This window comes from Buteo buteo, chromosome 21 (genome assembly GCF_964188355.1).
Source record: "Buteo buteo chromosome 21, bButBut1.hap1.1, whole genome shotgun sequence".
In the NCBI taxonomy this organism is placed as follows: domain Eukaryota; kingdom Metazoa; phylum Chordata; class Aves; order Accipitriformes; family Accipitridae; genus Buteo; species Buteo buteo.
This window is the reverse complement of record NC_134191.1, coordinates 15887224-15912701: the sequence shown is the minus strand read 5'-3', so window position 1 is coordinate 15912701 and position 25478 is coordinate 15887224. Positions and strand designations below refer to the sequence as shown.

General features: G+C 37.3%; 1 protein-coding gene across 1 annotated transcript in view; it reads right to left on the bottom strand.

The window, feature by feature from the left end:
• ERC2 (ELKS/RAB6-interacting/CAST family member 2) overlaps positions 1 to 25478 on the bottom strand; it is a 469458-nt gene that overhangs the window by 269528 nt on the left and 174452 nt on the right. The window contains exon 7 of the mRNA XM_075052729.1: positions 13547 to 13714. Coding sequence (XP_074908830.1) covers positions 13547 to 13714 — 168 coding nt within the window. The remainder of the gene's footprint in view (positions 1 to 13546; positions 13715 to 25478) is intronic.

Here is a 25478-nt window from a genome sequence, read left to right as displayed (position 1 = left end):
ATGACACAGTAATAGTTTCTTCCCCAACCCAGTTTTTCATTAGGTCACTGATGCCTGGGATTTATTAATCAATGTAGCCTTCCTTATTCATTTGGCTTTCTTAATTTTTTTTTTAATTTATTGTAAAAGCCTTGATGAAAGGATCTATGAAGAACACACATTGTCCCTTTGGCAATTACAGGAAAATCCACTGTAATATCCTGAAGATGCATTTGGAGGTCATCTGCTATTGCAATGTCAGTGACACTGACCTCATACTATACCAAAACTGATAACACACTTGTATTATTTTTTCTCTGATGTATATTTCTTTGCTTTTCGTGACAGATATTTAAAAGTTTATCTTAATGACATAGGATGGTGAGAAGTTTCAGCAACTGTCAGATGCAGTTGTCTCTCCCGTGGCATTAAGCCGTTGGAGCTCCATGTTCACTTCTGTAACTCCCCGAGACATGCCCCTCTCCATGGTGGAGCTTGACAGACACTAGATAAAACCTTCAGAAGAGTGGTGAGTTAGGAGCTTTCAGTTAAGAACACTTTGAAGTCCTTTAGAGATGATGACTATATCAAAATATATTACACAGATTGACGACTATATCTCTGTAGCTCTGCACGCATTAGAATTATTACAGAACTTAATTTTTGTCAAGCTTTCTCCTCAAGAACATGCACTTAACTTTAACTGTAAAATTCTTTTTAAAAGCTTGAACGTTGCTTAACAATGAAACTACAACAGTCTGACAACACTTCCATTTTCAGTGTCTCCCATTCAGAAGATGATAGCTACTACTAATGGTCTGGACTTTTTAAATGATTGAATGATGGCCAGCTCAATGCTAAAAAACTGTCAGACACAGAGAAGAGCTTATTCCAGAACTAAGCATATATATATATATATATATATAGGTTATTTTCTACTGCTCTACTCAGAGAATTTTTACTTTAGCATTAGTACAAAAAGTTAATTGGGTAGTCTATGAGTGCTAATCAGGTATTCTGTAAATAGTGTATTAAAACTTAAACAAAACCAAGCAAATCTTCCTGTTCTGTTCCTGTGCCTTTTTGTGGTTTGGGGTTTTTTTTAACAGGTTTTGCAGCAGAACATTTAAGGCACAGTGATAACCAGTGACTGCAGCACTGTCTATCCTCCTCCCACCCAGACACCCTCCCCCCCACATAAAAACAGATTTAGCCCTTACTGAGAAATATGTCCTGCAGCATGAATTGTAGCACAGTTCTCAATAAGAAGATGATACATTTGTCAGCATTAAACACTGCTGTCAGCATTACGGTATGCCCAAAGAAGAAGAAATGCTCCTGCCTTGCCAAGGGGAGGCAATTCACAAGGATGATGGTATGAATTGGTTCATTTTGCTGCCCCGCCTGCAGCTAGCTGTCTATGAGGTGGCTCTTCTTTCCCCTCCCCAAAGTTGGAATGATTTATAGGGACTCAGGGAAGGTGTTGCAATTCGTACATTTCAAGGCAGAGGCTGAATTATATTACATTTCATAAAATGACAGTATACAAAAATTAGTAACAATTAAAGAGTGCTAACTGAAAATTGCTGAACATGTAAAATGTCATGCAAGAAATCATGTTTTGTAAATCTAACACAACTTACAATACTAGCTCCCATGGATAGTTCACAGGGATGATCTCTTTTACAACTAAATTAGCAAACTCCTGTTTTCTATTACCTTACTATGTAGTCTAGATTCCATACTTTGAAGCTCTTCACATTTGTTCAGCTGCTTACTATCGCATCCACCTCCTGACACGCAAAAAAATCTGAAACTCTCAAAAGTCATGGATTTTTTTTTTTCTTAAATAAACAATCAAATCAAGCTATTTATGGCTCCCATGACAGCAACAACAAAAATCCAGACTTAACCATAGATTAAGATTTTGGGATAGGTCACAGCATGTATTTCACTCAAATTTAAAATGTGCTTTTACATACTCTCAATCCTGTCTATCAACAAGCAGCTGCATTAAGACAAATAGTTTACAAAATCATGTGGCCCTTTAGCAGCTTCTCACCCTCATTCAAGATCAGCAGTAGGCACTACAGAGAGCAATGTATAGAAGTTCCCATGGTGTACAGTCACTTTGGCATGGGGTTAAACAAAGAGCAATAAAGGACTCTGTGCCTGTCTAGGGACATGAGTGGAGATTTCTGCTGTCAAATCAAGGCATCTATTAGGTAATAAATATAGTGGGCCTGATTTTTCTCCCAGATAAATAAGGGTTTACACTAGCGTAATTACCTTTAGTAAATTTACTGCAGATTTATTCCTAAATGAATGGCAAATAGGCCCAATATTTCTTTCATATATAAAAGATTACGCAATGTTATGCTTTTTTTCTTTTTACTTTCCAAGAACTGCTTTATTCCATTCTCTTTATCTCACTTTGATCTTAGCACTGTGCCTGGCTAGGCGTTAAAAATTAAAGTCAGGTGTGCTAGAAGGAAGTGAATTAGATTCAGATTCCATTCTAAAGTTGTATTTATTCTACTCGTATTCAAACATACCACTGCTGATTCTACCACCAAGAAATACATACTATTTGGCAACAAGAAAATTATCAAAGCAATCTGACCAAATTGGCACCACTAGCTCTGACTACATCTGGTAACAATAATATGAAGGGAGAAGTATGAAGATAACAATTCTCATTTATTGTTACCATTAAACTTATCTGCATGCATACTCTTAAGTCTTTGAACTTCATGCTTTCATAAAGCCAATAAGAGCTCCACTCAAAGGTGAGGGGTGATGCTTTTCCAAAAGTGATAAAATATCCAATTTACTAAGGTATTAGAGTCTCTAGTCACAGACTGCTCAGTCAGACGGACAGGAATGGAATACCACCAGGAAAGCATGACTGCCAACATCAAGGAGCTCCAGCAATGTATAAATTAAGGTGTTTGATTCTATGCCAACAAAGGAGTAGAAATTCAATATACTACAAAATTGGTAAAAACCAACTGCTAATGCATAAGTCTACTTTTTATATTTATTAGAGAATGTTTCTTTTTATTTCAAGATATAACAAATTTGGATATACATTAGGTCAAGTAGCAGATCAGCTGTAACTGCCTATTGCAGCAAGGAGATGAACAAGGGCAGTGGGATCTACTTTCTTATTTCAGGATAAGGTCAGGATGGTTTATCACATTAACAAGTTATTCAATTACTACATTGCTAAATATTTCATGCATCAGACTATGACAAAAACATTAATCTCTCAGTCAAAATAGGCTCAAAATCATACATCAAATGTACCATTTCTGAATCACTCAAGATTTAAACTTGTCTTCTCATGGATTTTACTGCCTATAATTAACAAGCTGATGAACTTATTTTCCTAGGAGCAATTTCATAAAACTATGATTCACAATTTTGTAGCAATTTTTAGCTAAAATATGCTAAAAAGGAATAAGGATCATTAATAAAAACCTGGTAGAAACATGTTTGAAACAGTGTACTATAACCATGATACAGAATCATAAGGACCATTTATTTAGATTCAAAATTTTGCATACAGGCAATCTTAGTAAACTTTGAACCGTGTCTGAGACTTAGTTTTAATACACCAAATTCCAGTATGAATGGTGCCCTAGTTCAAATGAAAAGAAATAAATAATATCCAAATACTTTGTTTGCTCAATGTTGTAAATAACATCCTCACTTTATCTGAGCACGAAGTAATTACAGCATTAACAAAAATCTCCCCAAACTAGTAGCATCAACAGTTGCTCCCGCTATGCATGTAGCAATAAGAAATATATATAACATCTCTAAATACACTAGCCTGAGAGGATGCACAGTTCCCAGCTTCACAAAGGATTATGTTGAAGGTGACAACTTCAGTATACCAAAGGAAAAAGATGCAAGTTAAACATCTCTACCAATATTGGTGTAATCATAGTTACGCCGTGTAACAAAATATGATATACAGAATAAAACAACTGCTGCTTTCCTTAAAGTATTACTTGGCAACATATTCCCAGCTTGCCATCTTCTATATTCTGAAGCTAGAGCTATGCTTTTAACATACATGTATTTATGCTATTGCAGAATGTGTCTAAAATGGTAATCTAATCCAGTGGGCCTAAATTTTGGAGTCTGGCAGAGACTACTTCCTATACTCAGTTACAACATACACACAGAAATGGCTGCTGATTCAGAGAGGCAGCTGCAGCATGTTCCTGTGAATCCCCCTTTTCAATGTTTGTGTCAGTCAGAAGAGGTGAGAAGCTCCCCAACCTCCTTCCTCCCTCCCACAGGTCACCTAGAGCGTGGAGCTTGAAAGAGCTTTCAAGAAAAAGATTAGCATGTAAATAAGGCATACAAGCCTTTTGGGTTTGTGCAAAACTTTGTTCCATGGGCTACTTTTTGAAGGATCTGATTTTGTGTCATTTAAATGAGTTGTCAAGGATCGAATGATAAACAGATGGCAGGTATAAAACCAGCTTGTCATGTTGAGACAGTTAGGAAATAGTTGGGCTGCCATTCAAAGATGCAGTTCCAAGAGCAGTGAATCACATCATACGCTCTTTCCTCTCAGTCAGCAGATGAAAATCCCCAAAAAAGTCATGCCAGCAGGATATCTCTCTAATGTAAAATTATTCTCAATTACATTTATAACTCTGTCCCTTATCATTTTTAATTCCAATCAGCAGACTTTTATCACATTTCTTGGAAGACTGTTTCACAGAAAAATATATTTCTTCTCTTAAGCAATTCTGATTCTCTCTCAATTCTTTTTTGGATATACAGGTAGTCATCCATTTCCCTAAATAATTCTTTTGTGTTCTTCTGCACCTCTCAAATATGACGACTTCTACTTTATTTTTGTCCAGTCACATTATACATAATTTAGCTCTTTCACACTTCAAAAGAAATTTCCTCCAACTCTATTGAAAAGAAAATATTACTCTTCACAGCTTAAAATTCCCAGCATGTGAGTTGGCTGCTTCCTCAGCATGAATAAAACTTAGGGTCTTATTTAAAGATAACTTTGTTAATTAGTATTGACATTTCAGAGCCGAACGGCAGCTTCCTTCCTCGCCAATAGCACTGGTGTCACACTAGCAGTATGAAACCCTTATATAAGTATCTCATTAAGCTCAGTCCTACTTTGCAAATGCCATAGTGTTTTTAAGAGCACTTCTGTATGCTACGTATAACCTCAGTCTTGAACTATACAATTCTCTTCATTTGAGCTGCATATGAAGAACCCTCTCAAAACTAGCCAGCATAACTTGATCTAAAATAACTTATGTTACTTACACTTAAGGATTTATCTTTAAAATTCTAAATACGTGTGATCTACACATATATATTTTCTATTTCCCAAAAAGTGATCTTTTTTTAATCTCTCATTTATATATTGTACTACATCATATTTTAGATCTTACAACTGATTGCCTCCTTTCTGTATATATAACTGCATTTAGAAAGTTAATAATGTATTATTTAAAGAGTATGTAGTAATAGTATCATACTACTGTGCTAAAAACTACACAAACATAAATATATAACAGCATCTCTTCAAAGCACTTATTATTTCAGCCTATTTCTTCAAATAACTACTATTTTTTTCACTTCCACTAACAATCTCTTACCCTATAGCTCCCAAATGAATTAAATGATGTATCCAAAATGCTCAGTTTTCCATTGGTGGCATACAAAGGCAGCCAAATTATTATTTTTAACTTTTAGGATTTTAAAATACAAACATGCAAACAAACAGGTTCCTTTGTTACCTGTTCAGAGATGTGTATTACTGGTACATAAACCAGACTAATTTGACCAACTGCAGTTTGACCCTGTTTCTTGTAAAACTTCATACACGTTGCTTCTTGTAATATTTTCTGACAAGTGAAGGCCATCCCAAGGAATAGATGCTTCCCCCTTATATTGCAGGAATAATTACTGTAAACTAAGACATGCTTGCAGTTTCAGCTACTTCTACTGATGTATTGGTTTTATGTGGCAAGGTTTTGGTAGTGGGGGGGGTTACAGGGGTGGCTTCTGTAAGAAGCTGCTGGAAGCTTCCCCTGTGTTCGAGAGAGAGCGAGCCCATACCAGCCGGCTCTAAGACGGACCTGCCGCCGACCAAGGCTGAGCCAATCAGTGACAGCGGTAACGCCTCTGTGATAACATTTTTAAGAAGGAAAAAAAAGTTGGGACAGTGGGAAACAGCCGCTGGAGAGAGGAGTAAGAACATCTAAGAGAAACAAGCCTGTGGACACCAAGGTCAGTGAAGAAGGAGGGGGAGGAGATGCTCCAGGTGCCGGAGCGAAGATTCCCCTGCAGCCCGTGGTGAAGACCCTGGTGAGGCAGGCTGTCCCCCTGCAGTCCAGGGAGGTCCACGGTGGAGCAGATCTCCACCTGCAGCCCGTGGAGGACTCCACGCCGGAGCAGGTGGGTTCCCTAAGGAGGCTGTGACCCCGTGGGAACCCCGCGCTGGAGCAGGTTCCTGGCAGGACCTGCGGATCTGCGGAGAGAGGAGCCCGTGGAGCAGGTTTTCTGGCAGGACTTGTGACCCCGTGGGGGACCCGCGCTGGAGCAGTGTGCTTCTGAAGGACTGCACACCGTGGAAAGGACCCATGCTGGAGCAGTTCGTGAAGAACTGCAGCCCGTGGGAATGGCCCACATTGGAGACGTTCGTGGAGGACTGTCTCCCGTGGGTGGGACCCCACTCTGGAGCAGGGGAAGAGTGTGATCAGCCCTCACCCTGAGGAGGTGAAGCGGCAGAAAATAACGTGTGATGACCGTAAACCCCATCCCTGTCCCCCTTGTGCCGCTGGGGGGGCTTGGTGGAGAAATCCGGGAGTGAAGTTGTGCCCGGGAAGAAGGGAGGGGTGGTGGGAAGGTGTTCTGAGATTTTGTTTTATTTCTCATTACCTTACTCTGGCTGATTTGTAATAAATTGAGCTAATTTTCCCTAAGCTGAGTCTGTTTTGCCCGTGACGGTAATTAGTGAATGATCTCTCCTGTCCTTATCTCGACCCGCAAGTTTTTGTTATATTTTTCTCTCCCCTGTCCAGCTGAGGATGAGGGAGTGATAGAACGGCTTTGGTGGGCACCTGGCGTCCAGCCAGGGTCAACCCATCACAACTGAAACCTAATGATGCTTCTGAATTCTTCCAAACACCTGGTACCAAACATCTCCAGCCATTTCATTAATTTGTCAGCTGCTGTTGATAAAGAGGAGGCCTTCTTAGACATGGTTGCTATGAGTGGATCTCCAAACAACTTTAACACCAAGACCAAGTGCAGTCAACATTTCTTCACTTACTTGAGGGTCCATGATTTACAATATGCCTGATATTCAAAAATTACCATGTTTACAGAACTAGCATTAGATAAAACAGTTTTTAGATTTTGTAATCTCATGAAACTTCACTTGAGGAATTCAGTGATTTTCTCCTATAAAGAGAAGTGTTTTCTTTCAAATAGGTCAGTAAGCAGAAATGTGTAATCCAACTATACTCCTTTTGAAATGTAGACTTGAACAAAAGCAGCAGTAGCAAGCAGGTCATTGGCAATGGTGGGGAACACAAAAATGCTGGGCTTCTAGCTTCAGTAGGGAGCAAATTCATTGGAAATGACAGTAGATTCAATCACAGACTGGAAAACTTTATAATGATCATGGATTTCAAGGTGCAAGGACTTACCTAAACTCATAGCTACAGTTTTAAGCTGGATGATCATCCAGGTTGGCTTCATTAAGTGAACCTATGTTAAGTCACATATTTCCAGTGACCTTTTATAACCTGTGCAAAATCATGGAGGATCCATTTTTTTGACAATGTATTGGGATCAATAACACCACCACCCTGGATGAACAATTGGCTATATTTAGTTCAATCTCACTTTCAAACTGCCTTATCTGAATAACATAACATGATTTGGCAAAGCTGCAAGAATAAGCAGCCAACAAAGTACAATTTTCTAATACTCAGTACACTGAAGGCTGTATCCTTAAAGTGGGCATATATTACTAAAAGAAACATTTCTTAACATAATACACAAGTCAATAGTCGCCACACCAGCTTTGAAACATCAAAACTTTCATGTTACACCAGAATGACTCCCTAATTTTTTTTCTAACTACACTGGTAATCTGCAGTCACAGAACAACTAATTCGTTCAAAATTTGTTGTCTCACTCCAGAAATACAACAGAACTCTGATTTGGTAATTGCAAACCGCAGTTCACATAACAGTCTATTTATAGTGTTCTGATAGAATTTGACAAAGTTAATAATAATGTCCTTCATCATGCCCATCATGACCCTTTCACATGATTATGAAAATGTGCTCCCAACTGATTAAACCATGAAAAAAAAAATAATCAGAGGCATCTTCTATCAGCAATGTGCTTGCACTTTCTACTTGTTAAGATCAAATGAAAGAAGTTGGTCTCTCAGGTCCTCCTGGACCATTCTGGATTCAGAAGTTTCAATTTCAGTGGTGGTCTCAGTTGCAATGCCTGCATCAAGCAATAATATTGATGCGAATTTCTAAGTGCAAGAGTAGGACTCATTTGTTTACGCTAGTATACTCCTAATCTGACTGTATGTAAATTCCCTCTTTTTTAGAAGACAGCTAACAGTAATGCATACAATTAATTGTAAAACACATTTTAATTTAACCTGAACTGGGCAATATCATTTAGTGTGCACAGCCCAGCCACTCCAAGTACAGATTCCAATTATTACATGAGAGCTAAGACTTTATGACATTTCCTACAAATGCTAATTAGCTGGTAGGTTAGGGCCCTCAGTCGTGTAGCACTTCATCAATCACAAAGCCTAAACTATTAAAGATAGAAACTGTAACATTTTACATGAAAAGTTATGTTGCAAGTCAAAGTAGAATATTATATTAGCCCCCTTTACATGGTGTTCTTTTATAATAGGCCCCACAAAAGAATTTCCACAAGCTGTTGTCCTAATATGATCCAGGTCTACATCCTCTATGCTGTTCTTGTCTCAACAGCTACTGTTTTCAACACCGAGACTCATACTTCAGAGTATATAATTGTTTTTTTTAAAAATCTACAGATTCTTAGAGGATAAAACACACCAGGTATAGCCACTGTGTGAAAGAGAAAATTTGGGAGGAAAGAGGGACACGAAAGAATTATTATCCAGTTCAGCACTTCTACCCTTCAGCCTACAACTTGGCCATATTCATAGAACTTGCGTGTTCTAGTAAGAAATACATAAAGATTTCTGAGGTCTGCCCCTCTGCATGCTAAACTGACAGATATGAGGTGTAAGACTAGCTTTGCCAGGTTAAACAAGGCTATTAAAACAGCATACCCAACTTTACTGGCACTAAAATGGAACAGTGGTGCCAAAGATTCTAAAAGAAAGAAATATTAAGTAATATAGCACCTCTGACATTGACATGAGTTTATTATTACTCCATGCCAATCTGCCTTGATCCAAATCCTCTAAATGCATGCTGTTCCAGTGCTGGGCCTCCCTTAAACCTGCAGATCATACTGAATAGTGTAGTGATTTTTCAATTTGGTCAAAAATTACACCAAAACCACTGCATGGAAGGACAATGCACCATTACCTCATTATCTAGCCCACTACTTCTTTCTGCAACATGTTGCCTTAAGTGTGTTCCTATGTCACCTCTTGGGACTCACCACAGCTGTTTTGTTGCCAATGTTGTTGTTTCTTCAACACCTTTGGTAGGGAGCCCTCAACAGAACCTGTCCTGTTCTCCAAGTATAACAGCTCTCCAGAAAGAAGAAGAAACAGCTCCAACTTTGACAGGGAGCTTTTCTGGTTTTGGTTTGGTTTCCTCTGTATTTTTCAACATGGCAGATAACAGTAATGTGCACAAGAGAAAGAATATAGAATTAGAAATTGCATCTTTCCAGGTTACATATTCCTTCCTACTCAGTTTCAGCTTATCACTGACAAAAATATTTTTAAGCACTATATACAAATTCTTCCTTCTTCAATTACTTGAATACAACCATTAATATGAATATTATTTTAGGCTGAGTGAAGCACTTCAGCCTGAGCAGAGAGAGATGTAGCCATCTATCTTGCATCAACAAATGAAGGCACTAAAATAACTGGTTATTCACAAGTCCTTATATCAAAAGTAAATGCATAGTAAAAATGCATAGATATAAAATTTGGCACTGCACAGAAAAAAGAAAATGGAGACAAGCATTATAATATTACAATCAGAAGAATCTAATGTCTAGAGAGAACTTAGGAAGAAGAACTAGAAGCAATTTCTTCACTTGCAGAAGGGTTTTCATGAGAGTAAGACAGCAACCAGGGCAAAGTCCTGAAAGAAGGCATGTAAAGGCAGGACAATCCACTTGAGGGCCCAGTAATTGTTTCACCTCCTAAGTGTCATGCGAAATGGTCCATGTTGCTTTCCATCCACTGAATTCTCCACATATACGTGCACAATGAGAACAAATTAGTTTCTAAATGCTCAACATGCAAATGTCTGGCTGTCATCACCTGAAGTGAAAATAATAGTGGAAGAAGTGGCCTAAAGGTCAGAAGGAGAAGATGAGCAAAAACTGGAGGAATGCAAAAGGCACGTGCAATCCAGCAAGGGTTAAAGGATAAAATCATAATTAGATTCAAGTAAAGGATAAAATTACTGCAATCAATATATAGTAAATATTTTTCCATCAAAATTTATTCTTATATATGGTTGCTATTGGAAAGGTATGTTGTCAAAACTGGGAAGAAAAGAGGTACATCACACTATCTTTTTCTTAAAGCACAGCATCCACTACTAGAGTAACTGAAAACCCCTGAAAAGTGACTGTTCAAAAATTTTACAATAAGAATACTGCAGCACTAGGAATTACTACTATACATACTCCAACATATTTCTGAAATAACACATGACTGAATGAACAATCTGCCTATGGTCAAAAAGGAGCTGTGCTCCCTTTGCCTTTGACAGAACATAAAGACTCTATGAGGTATGAATGCCCTAGAACATGTAACTTGATGTAGTGAGGATAAAATTATCTAAACCAGAAAGGCACTAGTGCCAGGAAAGCTTCTTGAAAAAAAGTAGACAGACACTGAACATCTTCCTTTCTACATGCAAGTATTGTGGTCCAGAGATGAGATTGCATCTGCTGCCAAGGATGCTGGAATGCTCAAGGAGACTAACCATGAGAAGTTATGATCTAAAATGCACTGCCAAAATGAAGTTGAACACTTGGATTAACTAGGCAAGTAGATTACTATTTTTTTCCAGATGAATTTAGAAGCCTGGATTTCCATTGGTGACATACAGAATTTTCTACTTCGGAATTGTACACCAGGCACATGAAAAGTGAACAGCAAAAGCCTCCTTTATAGTATCATACTCTAGATTTATTTAAATAGCAGGGGTGAGTAGAACAGGATGATATTTCGATCAAATTTTTCTCTAGTCAAATTATCTCTGAGTGAATTTATCTCCAAACATATCGGAAGTGAGGCACAAGTAAAATAATGATCCAAAGCTGAAAATGTGACCTAAGGGTAATTTTAAAAATGTGTTTTCCAAAAATGATATTCTTTTCTTATGAACAAAATAATGGTGTGACAATGATCTGATATTAGCATTTTGGGGCATGCTAACATCTACATATTAAGATAATGTGGTTATTAAAAATGCTCAGAGAACCAAATCTACTTTCACGTGATGTAAATGAACTATTTTTCTCTTTTTTTTTTTAAAGTAATCATCATCATTCATTCTTCTCTAAGACCAGTATTTGGCCCATAGCAGAAAAACTAAACTTCAGAAGTCCCCTGATGAAGCATATTTACTAGAATAGAAGCCTCAAAAAAAATTCAGATGCTACTTCCAATTTTAAAGAACCAATTTAGTACTAACTCTGATTTTGCACCTAGTAGTTCACAGGATTTATCACACTGTATACTAGAGCTTACAAGGCTATAACAAGTGTTTACTCTATGATTTAGTGAAGGGAGATAGTGCAGTTTGAGAGTGATTGTTTTCATTAAGAAGCAGGTGCAAAAAAGGCAAGACTATCTGCAAGCCCTAATAAAATACCCATGATGTATTAAAACCAGAAAAACACACTATATTGCATATTTCTGAGCACATAGCCATGACAGATAGTGCTGACAGCTCTGTGATATGTTGTATTTATCACACAATTTTGATCACTGAATCCAGATTCCTCCTACTGATGCATTTCCTCAAGATCCAAATACAACACCAGCTGTAAATTGTTGCTCTGTTTGGGGTTTTTTAATAATAGAAACCATAAGAAAAGATGCATTCTTTTCTTCAAAATTCTCAAGTGATGTCCAAAACTAATTAGCATTCAGCACAGGACAAAAGGCTTGAGGTTTGCTATCTTTACATCATTGTAAGCATTGCTAACAAGGCAAATATTTAGAAATAAGATTAAAGTGGATGAGTACCTATATTCCAGTTTTGATAGGCCTTATTTCCTGGGCCTGAAAAAGCAGTCTTCTCATTTTCTCAAAAATAAGGAGTTGGTTTTTTAAACACTGTAGTTAACCAATGGCAGACAGAAGCACAGCTAGACCATGTGACCTGTATGACTATATGAATCCTGGAGGAAAACCACAGTAACATGAACTACCTACATAATACAGAGAGTAAGGAGTAGACATTCTCTGAGTGGCTGTAAAAGGAGGGGAGAAGTAATAGTAAACTGTATCTGATGTCAAGAACTTTTTCTCCATTCATCTGTATGCTCACAAGTGCATCTATATATGAAAAAGAGTGATACACACAACATACCTGCTAGCATAAATATTTCTGTGAGTGTAAGAAAAAGGATACGGTAAATAAACACTCTACTACTGTACGCAGAACCCTTGAAGATCTGCCTTTCCAGGAAATTCCCTCCCCACTCCCCCAAGTGGAAACTATAATGATTAAATCCAACTTCCCAAAGAAAGTAAATGCAGTTAGCTAAATTTGTGGAAAATTAAAAATAAGACTAATAAGGCTGTTCAGAGCAAGCCTCACTTCTTAATGTCTTTCGCTCACAGGAAAAGCAGATAATTGGCTTAATTTAGGTTCCTTCCTTCCTCCCCTCCTCCCCCCCCCCAAAAAAAGTCTTTAAAATAAAAAAGCAGTATCTTGCAGTATTTTAGCAGTCCCACATGTTTTATTTTACATTATTTGGAAAGAGTAGTAATAGTAATCAGTGTTAGTAAGGATAATGGAATCCTTTATGTTGAGGAATAAGAAGTTTTGTCAGAATTTTTAGGACTTTCATTTAACGCCAATAATTTTGCAGAAGCTGCAGCACCTAATATTTTTGTGATATAATATGAGTAAGATATAATAGTATAGAAATGATCCCATGGAAAACAGTAACACATTTCATATTAGAGAACTTGATTATTACAGACTTACTCCTTGCACTTTTTAAATATATTAAAAGTAATACGCTATAAGAAATAAATATATTTCCTTTAAATGTTCCTCAAAAGTTTTACAACATAACCTTTAATCAGTGATCTTACCTTTTTCTGAAGGACATTGATTTTTCTTTCTTTTACTTCCAACATGTCTTTCATATCTCGAATCTCTCCAGCCAAGGTTCCTTTCTCTTCTGTGAGGTCTTGAAGTTGTTTTGTTTTTTTATTCAGAAAGGTTTCTTTTTCTTCCAATCGTAACCGCAAGGCATCAACCTACAGTAAGTAAATCAAACATATTTAGGTATTAGTAAATATCATCAGCATATTTTATTTATTTTTTTCTAATTCCCTTTTTTTTGGTCACTTAAGAAATGTTTTATTTCTTTTCTACATAGATTTTCCCACTTTATCTCAGACTAAGATTCTTTTACTTGTTATAATAAAGAATGAAAGCACTTCTAGCACCAAAGCATGAACAGAAAAAGTAGACTAGTCAAAACATGAAATAGCATTAAAACAGTCCTAACTTGACATATGCATAAAGGACTCAAAAAAAAAATCATCTTGACTTATTAAATATATAACTCATGGAAAATAGTGTTCTGTATCCCGTATTTAATTTGCCCATTAAAGCCACGAAGTAGGCAATCAGATACTACAGTCACTACACAGATTTGGGCACAGATCAGTAATCTAGAAACAGAATTATTTAAGAAAGACATGGCAAATAGGGCAATGATATGGTTCTTCACTATTCTCCAGTGTATATCGCATAAATCTCTTAACAAATGGGCCTTACTGTACTTTTCTGCAGTAAGCACAAAACCCTATCAACCAAAATAAGGGATATTCCAAAGATTTTCTTAAGCAGAAATGTCTTAATACAGAACCTCACCAAATTGCTCTGCATTACATAACTGTTTTCCTCTAGAAACCCTAAAAGAAAATTAAAAAAAAAAAAAAGAAAGAAAAAAAAACCCCAAAGCATTCTATCAGCCCAGAAGGTGTATGTAGCCTTGATTTTCTCATTTCTTGCTCTATAAACGCTCAAGCATGCAATTTTATTGTTCTCATAATGCAATTCAAACAGTTCTCAAATTATGTTCAGGTAAATGCTTGCTAGTGGTCTGGAAAAAATCCGTAGATTACTTGATACTGGTTACTATTTGTATGCAGTTGTTTCTATAACCAACTCTATTGCTAATTGCAATTAAAAGCTTGGGTACTCATAAATGCATTTGGAAATAAGAAGGAAAAATAGCTGACTCTCCTTTGTTACAAGATGGGGGGGGGGGGGGGGGGGGAGTAACAGCCACCTGCAAAGACAGCAGCATAAATACCATCATCAAAAACAAGAAAAACATTTGGTGAAGCAAGGAACAAAGTGGCAAGAAAAAGGAAAATCTAAATGACAGGGTACCTGTTCAAGGATATGGAGGAGGAGGGAACTGGCTTTTTTGGGGAGTATAATCAAGAAACAGGAAAGTATGCACAATGTGAATAGCCAGACATGGCCACAGCAGCAGGCATATACACATGGATCCAGGTAGAAACACATTAAAAAATGTCAAAATAGGGGAAGAAACAAAGAGCTAGACAGAAAAGCAACTTTTATTCAAGTAGATTTAACAAACCTACTTCACAGATTCAAATTCCTAGCACCTTTTTTAATGATACCTTTCTACATAAGCACTGCCTAGAGTAGTTACCGCAAGGTAAGGTATGATTCCAAATGGAAAAGGTGCTACTCTTCACATTGTGAAGATCAGAAGAAGCAGTCACTATCAAGATGTTCACTGACACAATCTTTGAAAACTTCTAATATACTATTCAGATGATTGGCTCTGAAGAACTTTTAAAAAGGTATTCAAAGAGATCTTGTCACAGCTTCCTTAAATTAAAATATAATAAAGGAATGGAATAAAGCAAATACATAAGTGGTCTTACAATGATGTGATGGTGAACTGGAGGTGGAACCATAAGGTGAGATTGTAAGTGAAAAGTAGAGCTGGAAAATGAAGTTTTGCAAGATTTAATGGTGCAGCTTTTTATGCAGGAGAGAAGAACAAGACAATTAGGAAGCAACACTGTAATAATTCAAGAATATAAAAATATTGACTGTAGAATGTAGGGGTTCAAAGTACGACACATAATCTTTGTTGTCCTTGATAATTAACAAAATGAAGAATTACACATTTCACTGAAATGGAAAGAGCAAGTAACATTATTGCTACAAGAATGCTTTTTAAAAAGTGTATGGAAGAGTGGGATAAGTTGAATAGACAAGTAAAGAAGAATTATAAAGGGAAAAAAAACAGAAATTAAGCTGCATTGGGATATCTCTCTCTAGTTTAAAATGTTTATCAATTTCTTTGTCTAACCTAAAATGTGTTGCGGGGGGGGGGGAACAACTTAATTCACTAATGCCAAAGAAAGAATTATCCACCACATAAATTCTACTCCTAATACATTTGTAATAAAAGGTATTTTATGTAATAAAATAGTAGACATATCAACTCACTAAAGCAACAGAATATGTTTGGGTTTAACCATCAGTACCTGCAGAGTTGCACCTTACATGCATTGGTGCCTTCAGTGAGCACTTCCACTAAACCATACCTGTTTCTACTCTGCTCTGGTGAGACCCCACCTGGAGTGCTGCGTTCAGCTCTGGGGCCCCCAGCATAAGAAGGACATGGACCTGTTGGAGTGAGGCCAGAGGAGGGACATGAAGATGATCAGAGGGCTGGAGCACCTCCCTTATGAAGGCAGGCTGAGAGAGTTGGGGTTATTCAGCCTGGAGAAGAGAAGGCTCTGGGAAGACCTTATAAATGCTTTCCAGTCCCTATAGTGGCCTTCCAGTCCCTAAAGGGGGCCTACAGGAAAGTTGGAGAGGGACTTTTTACAAGGGCATGTAGTGATAGGACAAGGGGTAATGGCTTTAAACTGAAAGAGGGTAGATTTAGATTAGATATAAGGAAGAAGTTCTTCACTGTGAGGACGGTGAGGCACTGGAACAGGTTGCCCAGAGAGGCTGTGGATGCCCCATCCCTGGCAGTGTTCAAGGCCAGGTTGGATGGGGCTTTGAGCAACCTGGTCCAGTGGAAGGTGTCCCTGCCCGTGGCAGGGGCGTTGGAAGTAGATGATCTTTAAGGTCCCTTTCAACCCAAACCATTCTATGATTCTGTGTTCACACATTCTGGTTCAGAAATGCAGTTACAAATGAATCACTTTGAGCAGCTCACAGGCAACACAGCACAGAATACTGGGTGGGGATATTTTGGGCTAAAAACCAGATTTCATCATAGATCAAGTTTTTAAAGGCCAAAAGAGATGCTTTTTTTTTTGTTTAATGTGAGCCTCATATTATTGAAGACTAATTTGTAAATAAATAATACAAGAAAATGTAGTATACCCCTGAAATTTTGTCAGCACCTTTAAACATCATAAGAGATCAACAAAACCAACCCACTGTTAGTATTAAGCATTATAGATTCAATTCTGCATTCCTTGTGCAGTCTCAAATTCCCAAATTCAAGCCTGGGGTATGGAAATCAAGGAGTCCATTCTTAGTAAAATATTTCAGTTTTCCAGAAGGCTGGTTAACACATCGAAACTCAGTCCAGGAGAGGAGATACTAAAAATACTGCTATAGACCTACTTCCACATTTGCCCTTCCGCTCTGCCCAGAGAGAGGAAGATGCTCTGTAGCACAGAAAGCCCACAGAGGTGGCAGCAAGGTTTGCAATCCATTAGAATGACATTATAATTTCATGCAAAGTAGAGAACTAATATAAAGAGAGTGCAGTCATTTATTATTACAAAGACAGCTTTCCTTGAATAGAGGCCATTTTTCTGATACTGTTTTCTTCTGCAGCTCTGAAACCATGAGGTGTTCACATTAAGTGGACCTATACAGGCTTGTTTTGGCCGCAAGGTACACCATTGAGAAGACAAGGTTTGGATTGAAAATATATGATGTGGCAATCTAGAATAATTCTCCATCTACAAGAGTGCTGCAGGAAGTCAGGCAAGTGAGAAATTTTAGATTCACTAATCCAAATTTCAAACATACAAATGTCAGAAAATAAGGAACAAGGGTTTAAAGTTTACATTGCCTAGAAATTCACAAAGTTTATTCATAATAAAAAGCTAGATAGAAGTAACTGAAAGGGCATAAATGTCAGTTTTATATTTTCAAGTTCTACGGTTGGAATAGTCAGAAAGGGTCCTATCTGTTAAGCACTTTTTTTCCTAGTTAATCAGAATATTAGTAAAGTACAAAACAATCGGCAAATCTAATTTATTTTTATTTATATTCTGAGTTTTGTAATGCTAAATTTATTCAAAGCAAAAGTCTTTGCAATGCCATTTTAAAACTTGGTTTGGGACCAATTTAGATGATCTATTGGATCTCGAAATGCATGTTCTTCCTGCTTTTAAAATGGCTCATTGCTTTTCTATACACTGGAAAAAAAGATTTAAATTCTACTGGATTTATTTTATTTTTAAGACTTTTTCTACTATATTACAGTAATAGGATTTTGCAGTTTGTAAGCAGTGTGCAGTATGAGATTCAAAGATGACTTTAAGTTAGAAAACAAGAAATAGTAGTAGCAGCAAACTTTCAGACCTCTTTTAATAAACATAAAAGACCTCATCTGAAACTCATTACCACATCTTCTTTATACATAATCACTTGTTTGCTTCATGTCTGAAAGCAATCCCTTAAGTCAAATCACAAAAATCTCTGTTGGGCCTTTAAGCTGCAGCTGAGAAGCTCGTCATAACATTGCAGCGCGAGCTCCAAAAGGGGTTCTCCTCAGTCCGTCACTGCAACTCTGATTTTCCATCTGCCACTAAGCAGAAGCTTAATGCTTGAAGTCAAAGGGAGTTGAAGGTGATTAGACCCACTGATAAACAAAGCACTGATACCGTTCCCTAGTGACTGGGATAACACAGTAGCTTGCACATGTGCTGATACAGTTCTGTTCTACTTGGCTGAACGAGGCAGTTTCTGAGTCAATAGTCTTTTCTTCTCTACCCATCCAATCCCCACCCTAAGGGCCAAGCAGACAATTCTCACACTTCTTCACAGATTTCTTCCCACACACCCTGTCATCACGGCTCACTAGATTCAACTCGGGAATGGGGATTTTAGGCATTAAAACTTGGGAGCGCAAGAAGGCGTGTTGAGAGGATGAGTAGATGGTGCTGAAGTCCAAGTCTGTGAGTGACAACCTGTGTGGAAAAGGAGAGCAGAGCCCCGTGTCCACTCCATTTTCTCAAGACCCCAGTCCTGCCCTCACACAGCTGTTAATTAAAAAGCACCACATGACTGAAGCTTTCTGCATTTCTTTTCACCACTAGCCAGCTCATAATATGACTAATACATTATTTCTATTCCCTAGACAAAGACACAAATTCAACCTGGAAGGACAAGAGAACGTGCGTGGTGGTTTTCTTTCACACCAAAAAGAAACACACATGGAACTCCACAGCAGAGCTGCAATCACCGTCTTTCCTTTCACCAGTTAGCATTCAGGCCATCCACATAGAAACCTTTAAGTTAGCACATGGGTTATGACCTCAACTGTGCCACAAAGTACCAGGCACCTAGTATTTCAGAGTTGTCTGGACTGACTCTAAATGCAGAAACAGATTGTTTTCTTGTTAATGTCATAAATAGATTACTCCACACACCTTCAAGTAAATAGTTGACACCTTAGATCAATTCTTTCAGCTCCATGGTAACTTTTTAACACTTATTAATGAACACTTATGTGTTTGAGGTGAATTGTATTCTTCCATAAGAAGTTGCACATGGACTTAAGATCTGAATACACTGAGATATAAGTGGTATAAGGTCTGCCTAGAACCCAGTTCCCACAAGAGATTGTTCTTAATATAAGCCTATCTCAGTTTTCATTTAAGAATTCATTTCTAGCCTTGGTAGATTCAAATAAAAGCTTTAAAGCATGACTGAAGCACAGCTTCGATTGCACTGAGAAAAATGTTCTAAAAGATTTGAAACAGCCAAAGAATCTTGATCCCAGCAACCCCATTTCACACGAGGACAGTGCAAGCCTTCGGAAGGAAAGAGTACAGCATGTCCAACCACAGCCTTAGGTGGCAGATCCTCCCTTCCAGTCCCAGTGTCTCCGAGCCCCACTCCTCCCTCTCTGGCAGACGAGTGGTTCTGGCTGCTCCACAGGCAAAGAGGCCACCCTTATTGCCAACGTAGAGAGATAAAAGACAGGCTTACACTGCACGTCATTCTCTGTCAGGGACCCTGACACTTCCCTATCAACCCATGATGTAACCTCCAAGCCACAACAAATCCAATGTCATACTTAGGAGGTTAAACTGTCTTTTTTCCCCAGCCCTTTCCCAATTAAATATAGGTCAGCAAACGCTCTACTGTTATAGCTAGAATTTGAGTTCCACAGAATTACGAGGAAATTCCTTCTTAAAGGACTTTCACCTTCCTGGCGAAACAGAAATCTTTCTCAGATATGATGAGAAGAAGCTAGTGACCTAGGTTACTGACATAGCATTTCCATGTTTCAATCTGGATCACAGAGATTCAAACTAATCTTTTGCAAACCATACATTTTCCTATTCTTTTATAAGACAATACCTTATTTGATGCTCCCTCTTTTTTTCCCCTTTGTGCAGAAATATTTTAACCATTATATATAATAATTAAAGACAAGTCCATGTGAGAGCTCAAACTAAAACCTTTAATATCAGAAAAGGATAACACACCATGGTTTTCAATCTGTGTCATCCTTTTCTCCTTGCAAGTACAGGAAATGGAATTATCTCAGTCTTCCTCCCCAGAAGCTATTTTTTGTGGAGCTTAAATTAGATTGTGTCCTGACACCAATGTTGGGAAGGAAAAAAAAAACCAAATTCTGCTAAATATATCTCTATTTTCTCACATCTCATCAACCAGTGGTCAGATATCTTGAGACTGATACAGTAGAATACTCTAATTCAAAAATCCATCTACACAATGAAGCCCAGGTATTTTGATAGGACAGGTATATCATACCCCAAACTAACATAGACAGCAAGGAGCCATTCTGAAATCAGCGCTCTACATACTGAAATCAGTGCTCTCTTTTCAGAGAGGCAAAACTCTGAGCCAGTGCCAGTCTGGGAGAGTGAATAAGCAACTCATACTGTGCGTGGTCTTACATGTACAGATTTATTTTCTATTCACAGGAATGCAATGTGGAGGTTTACAAGAACATCAGTTATGTCAGTCATTTTCTTCTTCCCTAAATTCTCCTTTCTGCCTCCAGTAATCATGAACCAAGACTTTTATATTTCTCATAATGCAAAATAAAACTACCTCAGCCTGAACTGCATGTGACCTTTTACTATATGGTATCTGTTTGGTGCTAAGCATGTATGACATCATTTCATAAGTCAAATATGAACCTCCAGATGGTGTAAAACCAAAAAGCTGTTAAATCAGTTCCTCATCTTGTGGAAGACAAGGAGCAAAATATACTACTTCATTTATAGCCAGGACGAATTTGCCAATATTAGAAATTATCTCTTCCCTGAAAATGGTACTGTGAAATCACATCTCCCCAAAATAACGAAACAATGAAGTATTCTAAATGGAGCACGCCAGTACACTACGAGAAATGTCTGCCATTTTGTTACTCCTCCATTTGCACCTATGGTATTTTAAATATAATCTGAAAGGAAATTAAATATGGGTCATTTTACAGCATCAGATATATATTTTTATATTTGAAAGGATAAGGATTTCTGGTACACAAAACCCCTCTCTTTGGCTTTTCACTCAACACTATGTAATTTTAAGAGTCCTTGACTTATTTCTCCCAAGCTTTGGCAGTACATTTAGTAGTAAAACTTGGCAATCTGAAGAACACCACCATTTTCCAGAAAAATAAAGCAAAAGCAGATCTGATAGCTAACACATAAAGCATTTCAAAGACCTCTGTCCAAGTAAATTGCTTTTTAATTTTGTCTAACTTTTTCCTCAGCAACTACTTATTTCAACTATTTAATACAATAAACTCTGTCACTTGCTCTGGAAATATACAACACACTGCAAAAACTTCAGAATTGGGTTATACTTTAGAAAGAAAAGAAAAGAAAAGTTCGTTTAAGTGGCAAAAATTGCCAAATTCAAAGTTGAACTTTATTAATCTTCATGTCATCACCTACCACTCATGACAAGCTCCAGTAGTGACGTCTATTTCTTGAAGTTCCTCACTGTTAATTGTTTAACTTGTATGCCATATTATATACATCATTTATGAAAGTGGTTTTAGTGTTATGGAGCTCCATGAGGAAGTAAAACATGAAGCAGCACTGCTGTGTTTCACTGTTAAGAATTATTTATTTTACCATCATAAATAAATACATTTAAAGCAAAAGTTTGGCTGGGTTTTTTTAAAACTAATTCTGAATTTACTAGTCAAGCACTAAGTGTACTGTAGTACCACACCTGAGGTAATAGAGAAAGCAAACTGTAACCCATTGTCAATCTCCATCCTAACCCCACCTCTGTTCCAGCACACACTGCAGTCAACATTTGCCACTGTGTCCCAAAGCCAGTCTTCTCCCCTTTTGTACTATCATTCTCTCCCTTCCTGATGACCCCTACAGGCTCCACAGGACTGCTGACACTTTTCTGTGCTACTATTTGCTCTCGGTGTATCTTTTGAGGAACCACTTCAGTTTATCAAAACAACAAACTTCTATTAAAGATCTTAGTGCCTGTATTTATACATCTGTATTTATCTGGGGATATGTAACATACTAAGTTTTGATTATGAAAACCAGTTTAAACCATGAAAAAAAGAGCTGTCACTTCAATTTCCTATATAGAAATACTGACTTGTGAGTACAGAGAACATGTCCTCACGTGGGCCTTTTTGCAAATATGAGAACCGAGTTACAAGTATAGAAAGGATATCATCTGTCTTTAAAACGTCTCAACTGTACTCTCCACTTCAGAGCTAGTAAAAAAAAAAAATTCTAAAATACAACAATAAAATGAAAACTATCCCCTCATCATATTTGTCCCCCATTTTTCAGTCTGACATGATAAACATGATTTTTTTCCAAAGCAATGGTTGTACCTGGTAATCCATAGTATAATACATTCGTTTCTTTCAAAAACATCCGATCTATGTAAAATTCAAGGCAGAAAAGGCAGAACATGGCTACCTTTTGAAGCTGCAGACACTTGAATTTTGTACAGTTAATACAATTTACATTCTTGTTCCAAATTGAAACTTTAGTGAGTTAGCTAGCTTTTTCTCTTCATAGAGGAAAATTCCACTTTCAAGCATTATTTCAACAACATTCCCACACCTATTACTCTGGGTACTAGGGTTGCTCTAGTTTACATTTTAATTCAGCAAATGATGTTTCTATAGAGCTGATAGTTAACAGGCTTTATATTCTTTAAAGGATAACCTATTTCACTGTCTTCTTTCTACTACTTCAGTATTTAAGAACTGACAAAAAGAGAGGGGTTTAAAGCAGCTGAGTATATTGTAGTCAAGGGGAACATACAGCAAGCTATATTAGATGGTTTATAAACACAGAACAGTGTTGGCTGTTCACATCAGGAAAACAAACTCATACCATCTCACACCTTTTCCCTCACAGAATCACTGTCACAAGCTCTTTCAATCCTTCTGTACAAGGATGGGAGAACCACCTGCTAGTGTAATGCATCAAACGCACTCATTCTCCTTTACTTACTCCTTGAAAGATGGCAGCTACACGTTTCATAAAGTTCCCAGCCTCCCTCCCCGACAGCTTAGCCAGCCACCATCTCTACTAATCAATCTTGATTTTTCTTTCATTCTTTTTTTCCACTAGTCCAGATTCTGCTGTTCTTTAAAACAGAAAATTGGTAATACTGACTGGTCAAACTACGCTAGAAAAGGTTTTAGCTGAACCAGAGATATAAATGGTTCCCTCAGGCAGTTTGAAACTCATCCTTGTGGAACATTATATGCCACAAGGAATTCTGACCATGTGTAGCTTATCAATGCAGCCAACTGCCTAACAGCTGTTTATTCAAATTTACATCTTTGCCTACTCCTACCACCAAAATTAGATAGTTTAAAGCATCTAGTCCAAAGTTCAGAATTTAATATTCAGTTCAGTTCCAGCAAATTTTGGAAAACACATGGGAACTGTAACTCGTGCTAATACTTAAAGTTTTTGTTAATAAAACTTCCAACACTAACCTTACCTCATTGAACTTACCTCACTGATTTTTATGCTCACTATAAAACTATAGCTGTCATAATATTTTTGAATTACTGCAAAAGGAAGTCAGTCATTCCAGAGTCAATGTTATTTAGCAACATAATGATAGTTTTAAATTCAAAATACTTAAAACCAATTTATAGAACTATCAGTCTTGGAAGCTTTTAAGTTTTGAAGTTTCTGTCTCCAATAACAATCAAATTTTATTATACTGTACCAGATTGATAGAAAGTGAATTAAAAGGCCACAATGTTCTTTTTTAAAGTCATGCCAATGCATTTAACTGCTTTATGAAAAAAATGTGTAGAGTTCCGTAATAGTATATGAATCATCAGTAAATATGTTAGCTTTATACATGATAAAAATAGAATTTTTACATGAACTGTGTTTCTCAGTTTAACTTTTTTTAATAGTAGAAGTCAGTTATTACAAATAGTTGACATAGCAGTGAAAGTGTAATTTTCAAAAAGCACATTTAGGTTTGTAACCTACCCAGAACATTCAAACAAAGGAGGTGCCTGTAGATAAAGCTCTCTCCAACTGAGGTAGTGAGCCTGTGTTATGCTTGCAGGGGTGAGCTGTACCCTTGACCTCTCTCTCAATTTTACATTTTGAGTGAGAGACATCTCTCAGAGAAGAACCTTATGATTCGCCCTGTTCTGAGACGGGAACACCTGTTTATGTCACCCATTTGTTTATCAGACATTCCTACATCAGTAGGTCCAGCTGGAATCAGCTTGGCTAGAAGCTTATCTTCTAGAAACTATGGCCAGCTCATAAATAGAGTGACATAAACAAGCTTGGGCAATATTTTTCATTTATTCATAAGAACACACTGAACAGAGAAGAAGGTTAAAACAATAAGCTAAACACATATTGTTTACTTTAAATATAACACAGTGTTTTCTTCAAGAAATATGCCATTTTGGCTTTTGTATCTCTCCTGCCCACATTCTTCCAAAGACCAAGTTATAGCCCTTTCTCTGCAAAATGCTGCATTTTTCTCATGAGTGAATAAGCTTCTAACTACTTGTAATCTCTCAGATGAAAAATTCACCTCTAAAATTTTCCAAATCTAAAAGCTGCAAGTCCTCTCTCTCCCAATAAGCCAGGGTCCATAATCTCCTAGACAACAACAAACATCAGCTGGTTTGGTATTGACCTTGAGTACCAGCAAGTGTTATGGGTCCACTTAGCTCCATCACTTGTCCTCAATCCACACCTTTGGTTCTCTAGGCCCTTCTAAAACTCAGAACTTTCTCATTAGCTCTGGCTTTTGAGGCATGTAAGACAAGGCAACCCCCTTGCTCACTCCCCTTGTATATATGAGGCAAGAAGATATTTGCCTGGTATCAGAACAGAGTATGGTGTTTTACTACATTAGATGGACAAAAAGGTGATTTGGAATATTTGACATTCCAGTAGTAATGTTCTATAGAGAAAAGTTGTCACATAAGTTAGGAGGTCCATTTTGGCTCTTTTTGAGACTTGCTTATGATGGAAGTTCTTCTCAAGGAAAAAAACTCAATGAAGGTTCAGTTTGACAACATCTGGCATATTTTCAATATTTTTACATTTCAACTAGAGCTGGTAGTATGCTACGAGACCCTCAGACAATCAAGTTTTAAAAAGATAAAAGGATAAAAAAGGTACTTTTATAAAAAGATAAAAAGGAACTTTGCAGGAAGATTCTGCACTTAAACATGCAATTATTCAGGAGGTCTCTGTCCTCTATGCAATTACAGACATCAGCCACCCT